The sequence below is a fragment of the Drosophila elegans genome, unplaced genomic scaffold (genome assembly GCF_018152505.1).
Source record: "Drosophila elegans isolate 14027-0461.03 unplaced genomic scaffold, ASM1815250v1 contig_208, whole genome shotgun sequence".
Taxonomy (NCBI): Eukaryota; Metazoa; Arthropoda; class Insecta; order Diptera; family Drosophilidae; genus Drosophila; species Drosophila elegans.
Genome location: NW_024545578.1, coordinates 16,014,272 through 16,034,245, shown reverse-complemented (window position 1 = coordinate 16,034,245; position 19,974 = coordinate 16,014,272). Strand labels below are relative to the sequence as shown.

At 44.6% G+C, this 19,974-nt stretch overlaps 8 protein-coding genes across 10 annotated transcripts; 4 read left to right on the top strand and 4 right to left on the bottom strand.

Moving 5' to 3' along the window:
* Positions 1 to 138: 138 nt before the first annotated feature.
* On the bottom strand, positions 139 to 2,456 carry LOC108147561 (zinc finger CCCH domain-containing protein 3). Its single transcript, XM_017274149.1, has 4 exons — positions 1,675 to 2,456; positions 1,003 to 1,554; positions 710 to 905; positions 139 to 650 (listed from the first exon to the last, which is right to left on the bottom strand). The coding sequence occupies exons 1-4, from the start codon at positions 2,337 to 2,339 to the stop codon at positions 282 to 284; spliced, it is 1,782 nt and encodes a 593-aa protein (XP_017129638.1). The 5' UTR covers positions 2,340 to 2,456; the 3' UTR covers positions 139 to 281.
* A 270-nt stretch (positions 2,457 to 2,726) lies between these two features.
* Positions 2,727 to 5,956, top strand: LOC108147458 (pseudouridylate synthase 7 homolog). The gene is made up of 5 exons (XM_017273988.2): positions 2,727 to 2,921; positions 2,986 to 3,176; positions 3,238 to 3,609; positions 3,664 to 3,766; positions 3,958 to 5,956. Exons 1-5 carry the CDS (start codon positions 2,806 to 2,808, stop codon positions 5,345 to 5,347), a joined length of 2,172 nt encoding a protein of 723 aa, XP_017129477.1. The 5' UTR covers positions 2,727 to 2,805; the 3' UTR covers positions 5,348 to 5,956.
* On the top strand, positions 5,743 to 13,200 carry LOC108147459 (zinc finger protein chinmo). 2 transcript variants are annotated; one of them, XM_017273990.2, is made up of 7 exons: positions 5,743 to 5,824; positions 8,171 to 8,265; positions 8,753 to 9,819; positions 10,377 to 10,924; positions 11,413 to 11,471; positions 11,544 to 11,645; positions 11,700 to 13,200. In XM_017273990.2, the coding sequence occupies exons 2-7, from the start codon at positions 8,189 to 8,191 to the stop codon at positions 11,899 to 11,901; spliced, it is 2,055 nt and encodes a 684-aa protein (XP_017129479.1). In that variant the 5' UTR covers positions 5,743 to 5,824; positions 8,171 to 8,188; the 3' UTR covers positions 11,902 to 13,200. The 2 variants fall into 2 exon arrangements, with proteins under 2 accessions (XP_017129479.1, XP_017129478.1); XM_017273989.2 differs by having other exon boundaries at positions 5,804 to 5,893.
* On the bottom strand, positions 6,521 to 8,133 carry LOC108147463. Its single transcript, XM_017273995.2, has 2 exons — positions 7,794 to 8,133; positions 6,521 to 7,734 (listed from the first exon to the last, which is right to left on the bottom strand). The coding sequence occupies exons 1-2, from the start codon at positions 7,939 to 7,941 to the stop codon at positions 7,280 to 7,282; spliced, it is 603 nt and encodes a 200-aa protein (XP_017129484.1). The 5' UTR covers positions 7,942 to 8,133; the 3' UTR covers positions 6,521 to 7,279.
* An 80-nt stretch (positions 13,201 to 13,280) lies between the features above and the next one.
* Positions 13,281 to 15,260, top strand: LOC108147462 (pyrimidodiazepine synthase). The gene is made up of 2 exons (XM_017273994.2): positions 13,281 to 13,400; positions 14,055 to 15,260. Exons 1-2 carry the CDS (start codon positions 13,373 to 13,375, stop codon positions 14,750 to 14,752), a joined length of 726 nt encoding a protein of 241 aa, XP_017129483.1. The 5' UTR covers positions 13,281 to 13,372; the 3' UTR covers positions 14,753 to 15,260.
* Positions 15,261 to 15,355: 95 nt separating this feature from the next.
* On the top strand, positions 15,356 to 16,400 carry LOC108147461 (pyrimidodiazepine synthase). The gene is made up of 3 exons (XM_017273993.2): positions 15,356 to 15,499; positions 15,568 to 16,136; positions 16,193 to 16,400. The coding sequence occupies exons 1-3, from the start codon at positions 15,472 to 15,474 to the stop codon at positions 16,325 to 16,327; spliced, it is 732 nt and encodes a 243-aa protein (XP_017129482.1). The 5' UTR covers positions 15,356 to 15,471; the 3' UTR covers positions 16,328 to 16,400.
* LOC108147460 (pyrimidodiazepine synthase) lies at positions 16,335 to 18,460 on the bottom strand. Of its 2 annotated transcripts, XM_017273991.2 has the most exons (3): positions 18,336 to 18,460; positions 16,637 to 17,223; positions 16,335 to 16,579 (listed from the first exon to the last, which is right to left on the bottom strand). In XM_017273991.2, the coding sequence occupies exons 1-3, from the start codon at positions 18,364 to 18,366 to the stop codon at positions 16,442 to 16,444; spliced, it is 756 nt and encodes a 251-aa protein (XP_017129480.1). In that variant the 5' UTR covers positions 18,367 to 18,460; the 3' UTR covers positions 16,335 to 16,441. The 2 variants fall into 2 exon arrangements, with proteins under 2 accessions (XP_017129480.1, XP_017129481.1); XM_017273992.2 differs by lacking the exons at positions 16,335 to 16,579; positions 16,637 to 17,223 and adding an exon at positions 17,307 to 18,155.
* A 251-nt stretch (positions 18,461 to 18,711) lies between these two features.
* Positions 18,712 to 19,861, bottom strand: LOC108147394 (pyrimidodiazepine synthase). The gene is made up of 4 exons (XM_017273830.2): positions 19,741 to 19,861; positions 19,099 to 19,682; positions 18,919 to 19,040; positions 18,712 to 18,865 (listed from the first exon to the last, which is right to left on the bottom strand). Exons 1-4 carry the CDS (start codon positions 19,766 to 19,768, stop codon positions 18,835 to 18,837), a joined length of 765 nt encoding a protein of 254 aa, XP_017129319.1. The 5' UTR covers positions 19,769 to 19,861; the 3' UTR covers positions 18,712 to 18,834.
* Positions 19,862 to 19,974: the final 113 nt, after the last annotated feature.

Below are 19,974 nucleotides of genomic sequence, written 5' to 3'. Positions count from 1 at the left end.
TTACACACAAAAAACATTTTAAGATTACTTTTACTCCTGTTCTGGTTCATATTAATATATCTTATTCTGCTTTCTAAGTTTTCTTCACAGATACCGGCCTCAATCAAATTTCCACCCAAAATAATAAAAACTACAAAATTTACGCAAATAAATTGGTCTTTATTTTTTATTGAAAATTGAACGTAAACTACTTAAGTTATATCTTAGAATAAACGCTAATACGATACTTAACCAAATTAATTTGTACCTGAAACGTTGGGTCCAAGTCGTCTCGCATTGCTTTACAATTCCTCTTCGCCGCCAAGAGGAATAAAAGCGGGCAGGGTCCCAAGTTTTGGTCGTCTGCGAAAGCCGCTTGTGGCTTCCGTTTCCGCTGGGTCCTCTTTCTTCACTTCCGGATCTTCCTCGTTGGGTATTGTTACTTCCACCTGCTCGCCTTCGCACCTAAAATACCGTGATGTGGTGGGCAAATCCTCCTCCTTGGCTGGCTCTTTTGGGATCTTCGGAATGCTGAGAGTTTTACCTCCCGCTTTAGGACGGGACTTGACCAACCGCCTTGATGACGGCTTCTTGCAGAACACGCACTTGGACAACTCGCACTTGCCCTTGCGTTCCAACTCCGGGCAGGCAAACTCGTGACGCTTGTTGCACTTAAAGAAGCAGGGGAGTTAATGGGTTATCACCGGATCTGGTGACCTGACCAACTTACCTCGGCAGCCAGCGGACAATAGCCGCGCACAAAGTCAATGCAGATCTCGGCCTTCCTGCTGAGCTTCTTGTGCAGGTAGGGACAATCCTCGCGGACGCAAACGCCTTGCAAATAGTACCGACACACGGGCATCTTCTCCAGGGTGATATTGTGCGAGAGCAGGCAGTCGGCCTTGGTGCATTCGCCGCGCAGGAAGCTGCAAATAGAGGATTTCAAGAAGGTAACCGCATTGGGGACTCTGCACTGGAAACGGCATCGAAGGGTTAGCACTCCTCGCTTGGCCTGGGACAAACCTGACACAGATGGCGACCTGCCGCTTGTCGTGCAGCTTGCGACACTTGCCACGGCTGTGGGCAGCGCACTTGCCAAGTTTCTGGAAGATGGCACAGGGCACGTTGGTCTTCACTAGCGACTTGTTGAGCAGCGTCAGACTTCTCTGCCTGGCGGTGATCAGGTGGGCTCGCGACACGTGATTGCTGGTGCGTATGAAGACATTCTGCGTCTTGGGCGAAGCCACATAGGTAAGGCCGCCAATATCGATGCGCCGCAATATGCTTCGATTCACGCTCATCTGGGAAGCAGCAGCAGCAGCAGTTGCTGAAGGTGGAACTCTGGTCAAACGGCAGCCGGATGGATCTAAGATGAACTTGTTGCCGCTAACGAATAGCGTTCTGCCGGAAACGGAACGCTTGAGGGTCCTCGGGGTCTCCGATTTGGTTATCCTTGCTGAACTGGCATCCACCTTGGTTATCTTGTTCTTCGATATCTTCCTGTACATCACGCCGTGTATGCTGACCATGCTGAGGGATTTGTTGACGCCCAGCTTTAGCACCTGTGGCTTGGAGCTGTGAGAGGAAAGGTACATTAATTTAGACAGTACCCACATTTCTTACTTTGATTTCTTGTTGGGGAATAGTAGGCTTTGCGACTTGCATGCTCGTTGACGATTGGAAACTGAAACTTACCTCAACTTCTTTTTGGGGTCTGCTTCATTGGTGCGTCTCAGGGCGTACTGGGCCACAAACTCACGCAGAGGACGACGCTTCTTGACCAGAGGTGTACATGTCAGCGATATGGAGCGCACTAGCTTGTACCTGGTGCGTTTGGCAGTTGGCACAGGCGGAGGCGGATGGGGGGCATTGACCGTTGACGTGGCATTTGCAGCTCCTTGACGCACAATCTTCCGCTTGGAAATGCTTACCAGAGGAGGCTGCACGAGGCTGGAAACCGGGTGAACGGGCGGAGGAGCAACGGACCTCACCGGAGCCTTGCGCACAAGACATGTGCTCGCTTTGCTGATGATCTTAGCGGGCGGAGGAGGTGGCGTGGCCCCAACAGAACTCGAAGGCAATGGATAATCCGGTTGGTAATAGGAGGCGGAAACCTGTTGCAGCAGAAGCTCCTTCTGATCCCTTTGCAACTGCTCGTACATGGCCCGCTGGCGCTGCAGGAAGTGCGGATTGATGTGAATGGCGGGCTGCGACTGCGGGGGCGCATGGAAGGGCGCCTGGAAGGGCACCTGGAACGGCAGCTGATGCGCAGTTTGACCTTGCAGTTGGAAATTGGGATTAATGTACACCTTCCGCGACATAGATGGCTGGCCCTCGTCGGCGCTTATGTGGGGCAACATTTTGTCACTTTTCTGGGCAAACCTATTGATTCAATCGTTCTCTGGTTAATTTCTAACTTTTAACACTTATTTCTAATGCTTCTTTGTACTGATTTTTGTTACGTGTGTTGCAGTGTGAACATTAGTTGAGTTGTGTTAAATACCAAAAAATACTGGATTATGGAGTAGTCAAAGAGTACTTAAAAATACTATTGGTATACCTTTGATTTGATCATATTTTATTTTTATATTTAAAGTTTAACCATTTCACAGGTAAACGTTTCAAAACTTTTAATTGGAACCAGTATTTTTTTAAATCACTAATTTTAAATTTAAAACATTTTAAAAAAGGACACAAATAGAATACCGCGCCAATATGGTCACACTACATAACGTTTAAAGTTTACTGTGAATGGCAACATCATATGTCTGGCAAAACGTGGATTTCATTTGCGGAGAACTTTTTAAACGGCAATTTTGAATTAAAATGGGCAAGGATCGCGGCAGGGGACGCAGGAACCATCACTCAGGGCCGTACAACAAGAGCAACTGGCGTGGCCAGAAGAGGGATCGTCCTCAAAACAATGGAGGCCAACGCAACAGGTAGATATGTATGTCATCTTATACACAACATACAATTTTAACCGGTTTCTATTTTCATGGGCAGATCTACGCCACAACAGAAATCCACGCTGCGTGAGAACCAAGTGGGCATTACAGAGTTCACCAATCCGGAGGCACCTGGTTTCACGGGCATCCTCAAGTCCCGGTTCTCTGATTTTCACGTAAACGAGATTGATAGCACCGGAAAAGTCCTGGAACTTAATGATCTAAGCGTGCCAAAAGTGGCCATTGTGGGTTTGTATTGGGTTGAGTATAGTAAGACTTCAAAGTGTCTATGTATGTCATCATATTCCAGCTGTGGCCGAAAAAGAACTGGACAACTGGCGGCAGGAACTGGAGGCAGTGATTGGTCCCGAAGTCTGGAAGGATATTGCCAACTTGGCGGAGGCCAAATACGACCCAAAGCTCGATCAAAAGGTGGAGATCGACGTTACAAGTCTGGACAAGGAGCAGCGCACACAAGTCCATCAGCTAGTCAAGCAGCTTTACAAGGGTAAACTGATGTCCACCACCATTGGACAGCCACAGGTTAAACCCAAAGCACCAGAGGATCCGGCCCTGGAGGGAAAGGATGCTGCTAAGGATGAAACACCAGCTCAGGAAGATAATCAGGCACCAGCGGAGGAGAAGAAAACTATAAGGATAATTAAACCAAAGCCAGGACGTAGTTAGTAACGTGGATTATCAAGAAAAACTTAACTTTATGATATCATTTAAATAGGCGATAATAGATGGAACTTTCCAGGGGATTATGTTACGTTCCTGGTGCACAAAACCAATTTGGTGACCAGTGAAGTGGCCTCTACTCTGGCCTCACGAATACAGTAAGTTAAATTGTTGCTAAATTAAAATTTAGGGTGGTTCGCTTCAGATTCTACAACTTTTAGTTAAGATTTGAAAAATCAACTTAAAATGGAAGAATCTAATATCGTTGTTTTTTTCAAGACAACTCTCATATTAATTTTAAAACATTTTGTTTTAGAACCCTTAATAATAATGAATTATTTCTCAACAGTCTGCGACCGTCGCAGGTCAACTACAGTGGCATTAAGGACAAGCGAGCCAAGACCACGCAGAAGTTCTCCATTAAACGCCGTACGCCGGAGAGCATCTTGAACGCAGCTCGCTGCCAGCGAAATGTCCAAGTTGGCAACTTTGCATTCCAATCCAATACACTCAAGTTGGGAGACCTGCAGGGCAATCGTTTCCGCATCGCCCTGCGGCACATAGCCAAGGAGAAACGGGGCGAGATCGAAGTGGCTCTGGAATCTCTGCGGGAACGGGGATTCATCAACTACTATGGACTGCAGCGGTTCGGCAACAGTGCCACCGTGCCCACCTATGAAGTGGGTGTGGCCCTGCTCAAGAGCGATTATAAGCTAGCCTGCGAACTGATCCTCAAGCCGCGCGACTCAGACGTGGAGTTCATGCGTCCCATCCGCGAGGAGTGGCTTAAAAATCGCGACTCGGCGGCGGCGGCTGCAAAGATCTACGGGGACAAGTTCATCGAGAAGAAGCTGCTGGACGGCTTGGCCAGATTTGGGGAATCGGATTACTCCTCGGCACTGCGGCAGATACCACGCAACATGCTTATGCTGTATCCTCATGCCTACCAAAGCCTGATCTTCAATAGGATTGCATCCAGAAGAATTAGGGAGTTTGGCCTGAAGCTGATACCGGGAGACTTAGTTTATGTGGAGCAGGAGAAATCTGTGGACGGTGTGGAGGAGCAAGAGCAGCAGACGGAGGATTTGGAGGAGCAAAAGGAAGCTGAGACTTCCGAAGATCCGCCAGAAACCGTTGAAGAGGAGGAAACCATCGAAGAGGAATCGCTTTTCAAGCGCAAGGTTCGCCCACTAACTGCTGAGGACATCGCCAGTGGCAAGTTCCAACTGTCGGACGTGGTGCTGCCTCTGCCGGGACACGACATCACCTATCCCAGCAACGAGTGCGGTACCTGGTACGAGGAAATGCTGGCCGAAGTGGGTCTCTCCTCGGATCAGCTCAAGCACAAGGAGAAAACCTATGCTTTGGCTGGGGCCTATCGCAAGATGATCATATCCTCCAGCGATCTCAAGTGGAGCTTCAGGCTGTACAACACGCCGGAGGACACCCTGATTGCCTCCGACTGGGAGCTACTAAGGAACATTCCAGTGACACCAGAGCCCGCTGAGAATGAGGCCAAGTATTTGGCCCTATTGCTGGAATTCTCGCTGCCCACGGCCGCCTATGCCACCATGTTTCTGCGGGAACTCTTGAAGCAGGACACATCCTCAGCCTCGCAGACGCAGTTGGAGAAGGAGGCCATGTGTAAGGGGGAAACCGAAAAGGAGGCGGAAGCCATGGAGGAGGAAGTGCAGGCAGCCAAGGAGGCGGTAATTGAGGAGGAAGTGCAGGCCAACTGAGATACCAAAAATCAATATGCTAAGGGAAATCAATTTTACGCGCGCTTCGTATCCAACTTCAAACCAACCACAACAATAACAAATGCGCACGTGAGGACAAGGGCTGCTCTCTCGCATCCTCTTTCGCGCTCTCTCTCTCTCTCTCTCTCTGCTCTTCGCTCTCTTCGGTCTCGCTCCCTTTCTGCCTGGGAGGAGAGTCCTTTGGTCCTGTCCCTTTGGCTCTTTGGCTGGCGATTTCATTCGTTCGGTGACCAGCAATGTGAAAGCTCGAAACGACGCGCTGCGCAGTTTTCCCAGCTCAAAAGTCCAAGTCGCACGGTTTTCCCCCAGCGTTCTCAATGAAGAGCAATAACAAACTATCAATTAACAATAAATAATAAATAACTGTGGTACCCCAAAAATCCAGAAACTCGATCCAGTGCATCCAAAGGATATATTAAAAGCAAAATAAATAAAAACATAAGGAAGAGAGCCAAGGTGAATTACCAGTTAAATGTAGCATTTAAACGTTTTGGGCGCGTATTTTGAAAACCCATTTATTTAGGCGTAAGTATAAAAAATCGAATTGTTAACAAATCAGTCTATAATTATAGAAGCGGACAACAACAATGAACTAACAGCCACAAAAGCTGTACAATATTTTATTTCGGCTCTGTCCGCTTATTGATTTTTGTTGTGTGCTTGTGCTGAAATCAATCGATAATACGGTGTTAATACCAAAAGCAGGGTTTCGGGAATGGGAATGGCGATGGCGATGGTGATGAATATGGGGAAGGTGGCTGGCCGTAGGAGTAGTTCATATATAGTGGCTTAGTGCGTCGGGGATGAGCACTTGGTGGGTTCTCGGGGGGGTAGTGGCATCCGTCGTTAAGGGTGCACGACGCTCCTCGCTCGTTATGTTTTTGTTTCGGCCCTTCCCCCCTTTGGGAGTCCTCAAATGAATAAACTAAATGCTTGTTTTGGCGTCGTCGCCTCTGCACCCGCCCCGTCCCGCCTCGGTGGGGTTCTTCCCCCCGATCCGCTCCAGACTTGGGGATATTGGACATGTTATTGCTTGCGCGCGCACTCTTTGACTCTTTGACCAGTTCTGTTCCAGTCGCCAGCAGCTGCGTCATAGTAGGAGTTTTTTGGCGTGGCTGAATTCGATTTTCCATCGCCTACCACCTGCCTACCTCGCCAAGCAAAAGTTTTTTGGCCATACAGATTGCTTCCTATTGCACTGCCATATTATCCCCCAAGTCCTTGGTTTACAAATCTCTCTGTATTTTGATGCTTTGTCTTGAGGTTCATAAAATACTTCTTTGTTACCTTAACACTTGGTAGTTGTTATTCGAACTGATACAGTGATATATCTAATCTCGTGTCAATAATTCAAATAACTTTGAACAAGCCCAGACTCAATTAGAAATCATATATTAGTAGAGTTACAAACTTTTAAAGGGCTCAAAATGCAAACCTTAATGTTTAAATATTAATAGCAGACCATCTGAGATACATGACAATAGAATGATTTAAATGTTTAATTTTAATAAGTTTGATTTAAAATTTTGCATAAAGTTAAATAAAGCTTTTGTATAATATTTAACTGTGGCAGACTGGTTATCTATTATTTTAACTTGTGAATTATCTGTTTATCAGTAAATTAAGAAAGCTGTGATGAAGTAAATCTAGCTTAAATTACATTTTTTAATTGAGATTTGACTTCATTAAATTAGGTTTCTTTAAATTTTCCAATGCAAGTTGACATACAATAATCAATTTGTTTTTAAAAAACAATGTATATAGTTAAATCATTTCCTTAATTTTGATTACAATTCATTTTTTAGTTTCAATTTAAGAGAGTTAGTGTGATGATTTCTAGTAGATATCAAATTTACAAATGATTTCTAGATGAAAATAGTGACTTGCTTGTATCCTAATATTGTAAAATTCCTAAATAACTATATCATCGATTTGCTCTTCGTTGAGGGCGCGCAGATTGCATTTGCAAAGGTAGGCCAGAATCCTTTTCTCCGCCTTGATACGATTTGCTTCTCCGAGTCCTTCGAGCAATGCCTCGATCCTCTTTTCCGTTTTAGCGGGAGCAGCTGATGGAGCGGCAGCAGCAGGATTTGTGGGTGCTGGTGGAGGGGCTCCCGCCACAGCCAACTGCTCATCCATGGCCTCCTGCAGCGGATCCTCCTCGTCGTTGACTTCCTCGATGGATTTCATGGAGCTTCTACTCACATCTCCCGAATTTCGATGATTTATTGGGTGGTGATGATGTTGTAGGAAATGTAGTTGAGGCAGGAGGCTCCAATCGGAGCCAGCACCTCCGGCCTTTTCTTTGGACAACTCCCGTCGGTGCTTGGCCGCCAGATAGTTCCACCGACTAAGACAGGCACAAGCTAAATGGGCATATATGATAATTTAATAGTATTCACTTAAAACATATAAAATTGTTTACCATCTGTATTCAAGGAAGTGGATATGCTGCGCCAGATTTCCGTATTCCGCTTTTTATTGGCCTCATAGGGCGTGCTCCTTAGTTCCCGCTCATAGAGCTTGGGATTGGCCCTCACCAACTCTATAAGTCGCGTGTCAAACTCCGACATTTCAATATTTTCAAAATGAAAACAAATAACAAGTTTTGTAAACAAATGGTTAGCGGATATGTGTGACCGTTATTCCAGTTCGCAAATATGCAGGGACCAAAGAACAGGGTTGTTGGGCACGCAAATTCACCACACCTGGGGTGGTGAGGTGGAAATGGGAAATTCAAAAAGGCCACCCCATCGTCTGGCGGCATTTATTGATTTATTTATTGATTTTATCGTTGTGCAGGCGCTGCCCGCCGCAGAGATGGCCGCCGAAAACTATCACCTCAAGTGGGACTCGCACCTCTCCTATCTAAACTCTTCCATAGCCACACTTTACAAGTAAGTAATTAAATAAAAGAAACCTCTTAATTGCCAAAGTTATTGTAGCTCTCAAGTGAAGACTAGTTTAACGTTTAATATTCTTATAATATTTATGTTTAAAAAGCATGGCTTCCTCTTTTATTTATGTATACATTAATGCATATATTTAGTTATAATTAAATTTCTTTACAAAAATCTTGGCAATAGAAACGAATTTTGATTGTAATTTACGCCTTCATCTTTGAATATAAAATAACCTTGCCTTTAAATATAAATAAATCTAGAAAAACTAAATTAAAGTGTTTTAAGAACTTTATCAAATAAACTTCCAAAGCTCATGCTAAAATTAAATATAATCGACTATTAACACTCAAAAACGCTTTACTTTCAATAAACACACTCGTAAGATCAAAGAGAGAATTACTAGGGCAAGATAAATAAACTTAACTTTGTTTCAATAAACTTGTCTATTTAATTGACCCAAATTTTGTTACTCTTTGTCCAGGAACGAGAAGTTCGCCGATGTGGTCTTGTACAGCTCCTACAACAGCAGCGGCATCCCTTCGGACATTCCCACGGTGGGCATCTCGGCCCACAAGTTCATCCTCAGTGCTTCGTCCCAGTTTTTTGCCACCATGTTTGAAACGGCACCGATCACAAATCCAAACGGAGTGCTCTACGTGGTCCTGCCGCCGGATCTCAGTCACCGGGCCATCCAGATCCTGGTGCAGTACATGTACAGCGGCGAGGCCACCGTCTCCAACGACATACTCAACGAGGTGCTGCGCGGCGGCGAAATCCTCAAGATTCGCGGCCTGTGCCGCACCAGCTCTTCCAACGTCGGTGGCTCCGGCTCGGTGGTCACCACATCGCACCATCCTCATCCGCTGACCGGGCATCTGCATCCGCGGGAGTCGAGCGCCATGTACATGTCCAATGGCACCCGTTCCGCCCTGCCACCTCCGCCGCCGCCGCCGCCGTCAACCATGTCGGCTCAGCTGCAGGGAGATCTCTATGCCAGCAAGCCGGGTGGATCGACACGATTCGCAATGGACCACCACCACTTGTCGTCGCATCACAACCACCTAAATCACCATCATCCTCAGCAGCAGCAATTCCGCGGCCTAGGCGTTTCCGTGATGCCCAAGGACTCACCCGTGATCATCAAATCGCCCAAAATGGCCGCTCACACGGGACTCCTTACCGTGGCCAGCAGCAGCAAGTTGGGCATTTCGGTTAACAAGGAGGTGGCCATCGATCCGGAGGACAAGTGCTGCTTTGCGGCACCTGGCCAGGTGGATACACAGTCGCACCCACCACCACCCACCTCTACGACAACGACTGGCGGAGGAGGAGGAGGCGGAGGAGGAACAGGTGCCCCAGCATCCCAGCCCATCTCAATTTGCACGGAGGTGGGCTGCAGTAGTTGTCCCATGACCACTGGACCCAGTGCGGAGCAGGCGGAGACGACGCTGCGGAGGACGGAGTACGAGGAGCAGGCACTTCGAGAGCGGAACGAGGTGGGACTGGTCTTCGAACGACGCCTCAGGAGGGAAAGCGCCTGCGAAAGATGTGAGTTATTTGGAACATTTAATTAAATCTCTTAATTGTTTACTTCAAGCCTCGTAACGATTTTAAATTTGGTTTTAAAAAAATTCTAAATCATTATTATTTAACGTTTACGCAAGTCTAAAAACACTAATATGTAAAAATTTAGCTTTATTAAGTCATTACTAAACGACTTATATTCAAAATAATTACAAGCCAAAACAAAAGTCGAACTGCTCAAATAAATAAACAAGTAATAAATGTGGGTTCCTTAAATCAATATATGCTGAAGAATTCGATGATGGGATGAAGAAAAGAGTATGCCAAAAATAAAGTCGAATTCCTCAGCATAAAATAATCTAAGGAATAAAAAAAATAAATTATGATAGAATTTTAAAATAAAGCTTTAGAAATAAAAATAAATTATGATAGAATTTTAAAATAAAGCTTTAGAATTCGCGAATAGACTATATAACTTAGAGTTTGACCACCCCAAGAAACATTATTTAATATTTGCTATCTCTTTAAATATAGATACATTTCCAAATTATAAATACAAATCTTATTTAATTATCCATCAGCTCGTGATTACTATGAATCTCAGCACTTTGAGCATGTGGTGCCATCCCGCCTGGCTGCCACACCACCGCCACCACAGCAGCCACCACATCCACCGCCGACCCTTCGGCATCCGCACAACTTCCTCACCATCAAACAGGAGCCGACGGACTGGAGCAACAACCCACCTAATGCCGCCAATGCGTCCAACAACAACAACCTGGAGGAGGGGCCACTGGGGTCACCCAAGCAGCCGTTGGACTTTAAAATGTCCGCCGTAAAGCTGGAGGTTAACCGGGATCGCGGAACTCCCTCCGAGGAGAACGAGGAGCACACGCTGCGCGACTACAACAACTTCAAGCAGCTGCTCGTGTGCGAGATCTGCCAGAAGTCCTTCGAGGACACCAAGATGCTGGTCCGCCACCTGGGCACCCATGCCGGCGATCCGGCGGGCGGGACGGAGAGGAACCTCCTGCCATCCAGTGCCAGCGGGAGTACGGCGACCGCCTCCAGCAATCTCGCCCTGCGGACCGTCAAAACCTATGTGCCAAAGAAAAGACGCCGAGTTTCGGTGAGTGATATAGTGATTATGATATTAATATTATAAGTAATAAATCTTATAGCCCTTTTAAAAATGTTTTGAAAATAAAAAAAAAAATTTTAATTAAGAAAAATATTTATTTTAAATTGTATTGGGCTATGGTTTTAGAGTTATAGTTATTTGCAGTGACGCCTGCACACTTTTAAAATACATTTTTTTTTGCTGCTATACAAACTTTAGTGAGCTAACGTTAATTTTAATAAATTGCTAATTGGGAAAAAAGTGCACAGGCATTATTGGACGAGATTTTATAGTTATAGTTTTTATTGTATTTCCTCTAAAAATTTCAAATCGTTATGTGAACGGATATGAGGGCATGTAAGATGCTTAATTGTAAAATTCCGTGCACTTTTTTTTAGGTATAAAGCAAAAAACCAAATTTTCTAAATTTTTTTAACCTTCAGTGTATTTTGGCAAACCATCCTAATTAATTATGTATGAATATTAATTTTTTGCAGCAACAGGAAAACAATATGGACCACGATCATGTCACCCTGCTCTGCGATTTGTGCTCCACGTAAGTAGACTTGACACAATAATCCTACCGAGGGGTTATTTTTTCATATGTTGCCAACTTCCATCACCGCAGATCTTTCGACACGCCCGCGGAATGGGTACGTCATATGAACAGCCAGCACACGGAGATCGAACTGGCCATGTTCAACAGCAAGAAGGATGGCGAGCAGAAGGGGTGTGTGTCCTAAGGGCTAGCACGAGCACTCTGACGAACTCTGTTCACTTGCAGCCAGCAGCACCAGTCGGCGACCAGCAGCTCTTCCACAGTGTCCACCAGCCAAATGCAGCCAAAGTATCCCAGCTCCACCGCCACCCGACCGACGCAGTCCCAGTCCCTCATGCTGCACAAGATGAGTAACATCAATATGGATGCAGTGCCAGCTGCAACCACGTCCTTATCTCCCGGAGCAACCACCTCACCGAATACCTAAGGACAGCCATCCGGATAAGCACATGGATCCATGAATCCAATGATTAGCACTACATCATTTATAGCTGAAGAATTCGAGACTTGATGACATGAAGCCCGGTGTACAACGGATATCACCAAAACCACATTTTGTTCGATAAATTCAACAAGTCGTCGAGTGATTTGATGCTGAAGAATTCGCGACTTGATGACATGGATCCAGGGGATCAGCAGATAACATCAATACACCATTTTGTTCGATAAATTCAAGTCGTTCCAGTAATGAAAAGAGGGATGTTTATAATGCAACAGCAAGAACCGTGATCAAAATGCAACCAGTTTGCATATTTTATAGAGCAACAAACAAAATACAAAATCGCAAAAATAATTAACGAAACTGTAAACGAAACTTAGAATGGGAATCGTCAGGCAACGATGCAAAACAAAACCAAACCAAACCAGAAATTTGAAAACGAAACGAGAACAACAATTAACTCAAGTGTGTAGAATTTTTTTAAGTGTACGTATTTACTTAGTTTTAGCTACTTATTCCCCATGTAATTACTGTAACAACAACGCGCAATTGATACGAAAAAAGATAACTATACAATTTAATCATTTAAAATGTACGAATTACTTGAATAATTTTCATCAGCGGACATTGTCAATAAAATAAAATTTGAAATCCCTTGTGTAAAGCGATTTTCCAAAAGGTTAAACCGAAAAAATACACTTGTAGGACCAAAATCAGCGAAAAGATTAAAATGCTTTATGATAAGCAATTGATTGGTGCAGCGAATATTTCTTATTCTTTATTACTTTCCAATTTGTTTGCTCTTTTTGTTTCTCGAATATAACAACTGATAACTATTTTGTATGTCGCTATCGCGGCTTTATGATGTCAGCAACTCTGTTGTATTTGTACTAGTACTTTTATATATGTTTTATAAGACTTCAGCTTAAATTTCGAGAACTTTTTTGTAAATAGATTAAGTTTTATTTTGAGAGTCCGCCGATCGAAACTTTTTGCGAAAAGTTTATTAACTTAAATCTCTAAATGTGTGTGTAGTAGTTGGAAATTTAAATAAACAACTCCCCCCAACCATGTAAAAATATAATATATATATATAACAAAAACATACATATATATAATATTTACAAGCAGGCGTGATTACTAACAAACTAAGTAGATGTATAAACAATGCAGGAGGAAAACTGTTTCTTCCCCAAACAAATCGCAAAATGTAGCAAAAGCGTTTTAAATTGAATAAACGTCTACGATGAGAAATCGTTTTTAAAAGCGCTACCGAAATGCCGGCAAAATTAAGAGTCTTGTTGCGAAAAGCTCTCGAGCGATTATTCACCAAGTTTTATAAATACAGAGCGCCGACGAAGAGAATTTTCAGTTTGGGTTCCAACGTCGCGTTGACTTCAACAATTAAGTGCATTTTATTTCTACTCCGCTTCAAGTTTTGCAATAACGAAAAACCAAAATGAGTTCTGGTAAACATTTGGCCAAAGGTAAGAGAAATTTACGTGTTGGCGGTGGTAAGAGCAACGCCCATGGCATTATTAATTCATTAACAAAAACAAGTTCTTCAACATTCCACTAACTTAACAAATATCAGTTCACACAATTTCATGAATTTCATGATTTTACTACATACATATACATGGCTATGAATAATGGGGATTTTAAAGTGAATAATATAATGTTTCACGATGTGATCTATAGAGATTCCCATGTATATTTAAAGAAGTTTATATACCCATTAACGATTTTCATTAAAAACTCTTTACTAAGCGATATTCAGTATTATTTTTAGAAAAGAAGAAGTCATCAAATCAATCATATTTTTATTAACTTATCATTTGTTAGTTTAACCCCATTCGTTTTAAATGAACCATAATACTTACACTTTAAAAAGATAACATATTAATGAAAAATTTGTCGTATCACGTCTGGGGCCCTATCAACTTTAAGCCAATGACTTGCAATACTACAGGGGCGGATCCACAAGTTTCCGAGCCCAATCAATAACTAATCAATAATGGTATTTAAAAAATTTATTGCATATAAGACACTCAAGCAAAAATTGCTATGAACACAATCTGCTTTTATGTATTTTACTAAACGGCTTACAAGAAATTCCACTGCTAAATCAATATTTATAGGTTCTGCCAAGCCTGTCCTGCCAGAAGATGGACTCCTCCGCCTGTTCTCCATGAGGTTCTGCCCCTATGCCCAGCGAGCCCATCTCGTTCTGAATGCCAAGAAGGTTCCCCATCACACCGTTTACATCAATCTCACCGAAAAACCAGAATGGTTGGTGGATGTCAGCCCGCTGCTAAAGGTTCCCGCCCTCCAGTTGGTGGAGGAGAAGGATCAGCCCTCACTTATCGAGTCGCTGATTATTGCCGAGTACCTGGACGAGAAGTACCCGGAGAATCCGCTCCTGCCCAGGGATCCGCTGAAGCGGGCCCAGGACAAGATCCTGTTGGAGCGCTTCAACGGCATCACAAGTGGCTTCATGAAGATCCTAACGCAGAACACCGGTTTGGATGAGTTCTGGACGGCGCTGGACATCTTCGAGCAGGAGCTGGCCAAGCGGGGCACCCGCTTCTTTGGCGGCGATAAACCCGGATTCGTGGACTTCATGATCTGGCCTTGGTTCGAGCGCCTCTCCGTGATCGAACTTCAGTTGGGGCAGGAGTATAGCTTCGACGAGAAGCGCTTCCCCAAAATAACCCAGTGGATTGCCCTTCTGAAGGAGGATGCGGTGGTCAAGTCCTTCTATGCCACTCCCGAGCAGCATAACGAGTTCTGGAGGACCCGCAAGGCCGGCAATGCCAACTACGATTTGCTGGCTTAGATCAGTACCTAAAATTAATTTAAAAGGCAAGACATTTAAATATTTTAGTATAATAATATAATTACAAAATAATTTAGAAAAAAATAAAACACAACACCTTGTTTAAATATTCATGTTTTTCATGTTTTTTTTTATAAATTTATGTACCATCAAAAAATGATTTCCAACTGACATAACGTGGCGTATGAGCAATTTTTACGGAAACTTAAAAATAAAATTGTTTGGTTTTTGTATACATCAACCACATTAAGCGGTGAGAGTAAAGTATTTTGTAATGTACGTAACTTTTTATTGATAATTTAATCAGGTCTTTTTAGAGTTTACTTATTTAAATATCGTCTTTTTGACTTTAAAGTTTAAGCTTATGTCATTCAGCAAAGACCAATACATTCAATGATTTTCCGAACCCCATTAGGAATTTGCATTATCTAAAATCTTTTCAGAATAGTTTATGTTACTTTTAATTAAAACCTATTGGTGTCAGAATAATAATGCTATCAGAATATTATTTGTATATTCCTTTTGGCGAGTATAAAGAGGCTTATCTGTATTCACCGGACTGAGCATGTGTGTCAGCCGCAAAGGTTGCTCCGGCCGCCAAGTTCAGTCGCGTAAGTAAAGCCAGCCGGCGAAGGGCAGCTAGCTAGTGGGTCTTTATATACCACTCGAATGGCAATCACAGTCATCACTTGCATCTCCAGACCCCGAGCACGCACATCATGAGCAACGGCAGGCATTTGGCTAAAGGTGGGTGGGTGGATGTGGATCTAGGCACTCAGATGCCACTGGAAACTAATAAATCTCTCTCGTGGCAGGCTCATCCACGCCGGATGTGCCCGAGGACGGCATCCTGCGGCTGTACTCCATGCGCTTCTGTCCATTTGCCCAGCGCGTGCATCTGGTTCTGGACGCCAAGCAGATCCCGTACCACAGCATTTACATCAATCTCACAGAGAAACCGGAGTGGCTGCTGGACAAGAATCCGCAGGGCAAGGTTCCGGCTCTGGAAATCGTTCGGGAGCCAGGACCACCGGTGCTCACGGAGTCACTGCTCATTTGCGAGTACCTGGACGAGCAGTATCCGCTGCGACCGCTCTATCCACGTGATCCGCTCAAGAAGGTGCAGGATAAGCTGCTGATTGAAAGATTTAACGCGGTGCTGGGTGCCTTCTTCAGGGCCTCCGATGGCGGTGAGCTGGAGCCCTTCTGGAGCGGCCTGGACACCTACGAGCGTGAGCTGAGTCGGCGCGGCACTGACTTCTTTGGCGGCGAGCAGACGGGCATTCTGGACTACATGATCTGGCCCTGGTGTGAGCGCCTCGAACTCCTAAAGTTGCAACGCGGCGAGGACTATAACTACGATGAGGAACGCTTCCCGCAGCTGGTGAGTTGATCCTCTGGGTTAAAGGGGTAGGTGCATCATTAACCGATTTGTTTTAGACCCTTTGGCTGGAGCGCATGAAGCGGGACCCTGCTGTGATGGCCTTCTACATGGAGGCCGAGGTCCAGGCGGAGTTTCTGCGCACGCGCAGCTTGGGTCAGCCCAACTACAATCTGCTGGTCAAGGATGCCTGATGCCCGATGCTGATGCACTTGGTTTATTTGAATTGTTAGCATGGAATGAATAAAACATAGTTGCAGTTCAAAACCGGTTTCAAAGATTTGATCTTCACATAACCAGTTGGCATTCTAGAGCTTGCCCTTGAAGGCTATGTCGTACTGGGGATTGCCCACAGTCTTGGATTTCTGGAACTCGGCATGCAGCTGGACATCCAGAGCGGTCTTCTGCACTGCCCCATCCTGAGCCACCAAGTCGCGCCACTTAAGCTGAAATTGTAGGGCTTAGAATAAGAGATCCTCTTGAATTATGTTGTTTTTACATACCAGCTTCTCAAATCTCTTGACATCCAGTTCGTACTTCTGCTTGGTATTGAGTTTCATGATTGGAAAGCGTTCAAACCAGGGCCAAATCATGTAGTCCACGATACCAATGGTTTGGCCAGCGAAGAAAGGAGTTCCTCTTTTGATCAGCTCCGTTTCAAATACATCCAGGGCTTTCTCAAACTTTTGTAGAGCATCTGGAGGAGCATTGGCATTGCATGTTAGCACTGGATAAACAGCGCTGACCACTGGAGCAAAGCGTTCGATGAGAATCTTGTCCAGCGCCTTCTGAAGGGGATCTGTGGGAAAGAGTCGTGGCTGGGGATACTGCTGATCCAAGTACTCCGCAATGATGAGCGACTCCACGAGTGTCGGTTGATCCTCAACAGCAGTGAGCTGCAGGGCAGGAACTTTGCCCAGAGGACTGTAGTCCTTGTACCATTCCGGCTTCTCAATCAAATCAACGTAGATCTTGTGGTGTGGAATGTTTTTGGCGGCCAGCAGGAGGTGAACCCGCTGGCTGAAGGGGCAGAATGCCATGGAGAAATAACGCAGGACTCCATCTTCGGGTAAATCCGGTTTGGTGGAACCTGCAAAGCCAAGAGAAGAGTTTTATTAATTGGCTAGGATTAAAGCAGAAACCCAAATACCAGATGAAGATGCAAAGATATCATTTCAGGGTACATATATATTGTTTTAATAGTTTCTCGCTGAGCGGTTTCACAATCTAAGCTTAAGTATTTTGAATCCTGTTGCACAGGGTACTCATGTTAATCTCAGCCTGGAACTGGCTAGAGGATCTACAAGGGCTGAAAGGCAACATCATAGTTGGGCTTGCCCTCATGGCGGGTGCGCATGAACTTGGCATGAATCCTGGCATCCAGAGCCGTGGCCTTGACAGCCTCGTCCTTGGCCACCAGATCGCGCCACTTCAAGAGATTCTGATAACGTGTCTTGTCCAGCTCGTAGGGCTCATCCAGCGAGTACTTGAGGGCGGGGAATCGCTCGAACCAGGGCCAGATCATGTAGTCCGCAATGCCGATCTTTTCGCCACCGAAATAGGGAGTTCCCCGCTGGGTGATCTCCTGCTCGAAGACATCCAGAGCGGTCTCGAAGTTCTTGATGGCATCGGCCGGCGGATCCTTGGTGAAGAACACCGGATAGATGGCACTGACGGCGGGAGCCAGGCGTTCGATGAGGATCCTGTCCAGGGCCTTTTGCAAGGGATCCTTGGGGAAGAGTGAACCCTCGCCGGGATACTGCTCGTCCAGGTACTCGGCAATGACCAGGGACTCCACGAGTGCGGGCTGGCCAGGAAGGTGTGGCAACTGGATGGCCGGCACCTTGCCCAGTGGACTGTAGTCGATGTACCATTCCGGTTTCTCGCTGAGATCAATGTAGACCGTGTGGTGGGGAATCTTCTTGGCGGCCAGAACCAAGCCGGCACGCTGGGAGTACGGGCAGAATTTCATCGAGTAGTAACGCAGGACTCCATCCTCGGGAATTTCCGGTTTGGGCGAACCTGTTGATGGGTGATTTGTGACGTCAGCGGAATGTTCACCATTAGGCTTGGGGCTACAATTAAATCTATATCTGTGGGGTATTTACGATTCTCATGATGGGGGACAGATACTACGATTAAATCAGTGGCCAACTTCTGCCGCGTCACTATCCCGGTGACCTTGAAGTGCCCCCCACTTACCCCTCTTGAAGTGCTTCTGCGGCAGGGCCATTTTGTTAACAATTTTCAGATAACTCTTTAGGCGAGAAATGTCGGTAGATGGTTTCAATCGAATGACAAACGAGCGAAGATTCGTTGGACCTTATATAGTAATCGCTGGAAGAGCAAATGTATCGAATAGTTATATCGAAAGGGCGGGTCACCTTAAATTATTTGAGCTTACAATTGCATTAATTGAGACCTAGCAAATTAACAAAATTAAGTTAAAAAAAGATAATTTAAACGTTTTCCTCTTTTTAAACGTAGAATTAGGTTTAAAATTCATTATACTACTTTTTTTTTTTATTTCGAAATAATCAATTTTGATTTTTTTGACATCAATTTGAAATTCGTAAAGTTGCTTTGAAAATTCATTTATTTTTCAATCACAATAATGCTGCTATATGTATGTATAGGTACAATCAAAATTAAACTTCATAATATGTACATGCTGATATGTATAATATAATATCTTTTATGACTACTCCAATTTGGCACGCTTGGCTTCATTGCTAAAAAAAACGTTATTAAATTATATATATAATATTTAGACTTCATAACCTACAAGAGCATATTGTAGTCTGCTTTGCCCGCTCGGCGGGTACTCATGTATTTGGCATGGGTTTGTCCATCCAAATAAAAAGATTTGACTGCCTTATCCTGGAGCATCAAGTCGCGCCACTTAAGCTGGAAATACAAATTTTAATTAAATCATAGATAACTTTAGATATCCTTGCAAACCCACCAAAGAAGCAAAACGCTGGGGATTTAGTTCGTAGCTATTACCCATGCTAATCTTTAAGGAGGCAAAACGCTCGCACCAGGGCCAAATCATATAGTCCAGCATTCCCGGCTGGGAACCGCCAAAAAACGGAGTTCCACGTTGCTTCAGCTCCTCTTCGTAAATGTCCAATCCGGCATAGTGGTCAGTGTCGCCCAGCTGGTCGGGATTGTCATGGAGCACCAGGCGGTAGAAGGCGGTGATAAACTGCCCAAAGCGCTCGATCAAAATCTTCTCCTGGGCCTTCTTCAGCGGATCCTTGGGATACAGGGGCACCTCCGGATACTTTTCGTCCAGGTAGTCGCAAATGATGAGCGACTCGATCAGCACGGGATTCCCCGGTTCATTTACCAGCTCCAAAGCCGGCACCTTCGAGGAGCTGCTCACCTGCGGGAACCACTCGGGTTTTTCGCGAAGATTGATGTAAATGTCATGGTGCGGCACGTTCTTGGCGTCCAAAACAAGGTGCACACGGTGTGCATATGGGCAAAAGCGCATCGAATACAACTTCAAGACCCCATCATCCGGGAATATGGGCTTTTCAGAACCTGCCAGAGCGAATTGCATTTTAGTACACCAAATGAATTTAAAGATCTCAATACTAACCCGTAGTTAAATGCTTAGTATCACTCATTTTGGCAAAGAGAAATAACAAGGCAACAAAATCAACTTGTTTTGATGTTTGGAACTTATCGATGTTTGATTGCAAAAGTAAAGGTCGCTCGATAGGTTAGTTATGACAGTGATTACAAAAATATATTAAACAGACTACTGGTTTTTATTCAAGGTGAGGGATTTGCACTGAATTATTTTTATTTAACATTATTTACAGTTTAAAAC

Bases quoted from the DNA above. Each gene is read 5' to 3' on its own strand.
- LOC108147459 (XM_017273990.2), top strand. From the start codon at position 8,189: ATGGCCGCCGAAAACTATCACCTCAAGTGGGACTCGCACCTCTCCTAT. The intron at 8,266-8,752 runs GTAAGTAATTAA...CTCTTTGTCCAG, and splicing joins TCCATAGCCACACTTTACAA to GAACGAGAAGTTCGCCGATG. The intron at 11,472-11,543 runs GTAAGTAGACTT...CCATCACCGCAG, and splicing joins CTCTGCGATTTGTGCTCCAC to ATCTTTCGACACGCCCGCGG.
- LOC108147461 (XM_017273993.2), top strand. From the start codon at position 15,472: ATGAGCAACGGCAGGCATTTGGCTAAAG. The intron at 15,500-15,567 runs GTGGGTGGGTGG...CTCTCGTGGCAG, and splicing joins CGGCAGGCATTTGGCTAAAG to GCTCATCCACGCCGGATGTG. The intron at 16,137-16,192 runs GTGAGTTGATCC...GATTTGTTTTAG, and splicing joins AGGAACGCTTCCCGCAGCTG to ACCCTTTGGCTGGAGCGCAT.
- LOC108147462 (XM_017273994.2), top strand. From the start codon at position 13,373: ATGAGTTCTGGTAAACATTTGGCCAAAG. The intron at 13,401-14,054 runs GTAAGAGAAATT...CAATATTTATAG, and splicing joins TGGTAAACATTTGGCCAAAG to GTTCTGCCAAGCCTGTCCTG.
- LOC108147458 (XM_017273988.2), top strand. From the start codon at position 2,806: ATGGGCAAGGATCGCGGCAGGGGACGCAGGAACCATCACTCAGGGCCG. The intron at 3,177-3,237 runs GTTTGTATTGGG...ATCATATTCCAG, and splicing joins GCCAAAAGTGGCCATTGTGG to CTGTGGCCGAAAAAGAACTG. The intron at 3,610-3,663 runs GTTAGTAACGTG...TCATTTAAATAG, and splicing joins TAAACCAAAGCCAGGACGTA to GCGATAATAGATGGAACTTT.
- LOC108147463 (XM_017273995.2), bottom strand. From the start codon at position 7,941: ATGTCGGAGTTTGACACGCGACTTATAGAGTTGGTGAGGGCCAATCCC. The intron at 7,735-7,793 runs GTAAACAATTTT...ATGCCCATTTAG, and splicing joins CACTTCCTTGAATACAGATG to CTTGTGCCTGTCTTAGTCGG.
- LOC108147561 (XM_017274149.1), bottom strand. From the start codon at position 2,339: ATGTTGCCCCACATAAGCGCCGACGAGGGCCAGCCATCTATGTCGCGG. The intron at 1,555-1,674 runs GTAAGTTTCAGT...TTCCTCTCACAG, and splicing joins GACCCCAAAAAGAAGTTGAG to CTCCAAGCCACAGGTGCTAA. The intron at 651-709 runs GTAAGTTGGTCA...TGCTTCTTTAAG, and splicing joins ATTGTCCGCTGGCTGCCGAG to TGCAACAAGCGTCACGAGTT.
- LOC108147394 (XM_017273830.2), bottom strand. From the start codon at position 19,768: ATGAGTGATACTAAGCATTTAACTACGG. The intron at 19,041-19,098 runs GTGGGTTTGCAA...TTGTATTTCCAG, and splicing joins CCCAGCGTTTTGCTTCTTTG to CTTAAGTGGCGCGACTTGAT. The intron at 18,866-18,918 runs GTAGGTTATGAA...CGTTTTTTTTAG, and splicing joins GCAGACTACAATATGCTCTT to CAATGAAGCCAAGCGTGCCA.
- LOC108147460 (XM_017273991.2), bottom strand. From the start codon at position 18,366: ATGGCCCTGCCGCAGAAGCACTTCAAGAGGG. The intron at 17,224-18,335 runs GTAAGTGGGGGG...TTGGCTTTGCAG, and splicing joins GCAGAAGCACTTCAAGAGGG to GTTCCACCAAACCGGATTTA. The intron at 16,580-16,636 runs GTATGTAAAAAC...CTACAATTTCAG, and splicing joins TCAAGAGATTTGAGAAGCTG to CTTAAGTGGCGCGACTTGGT.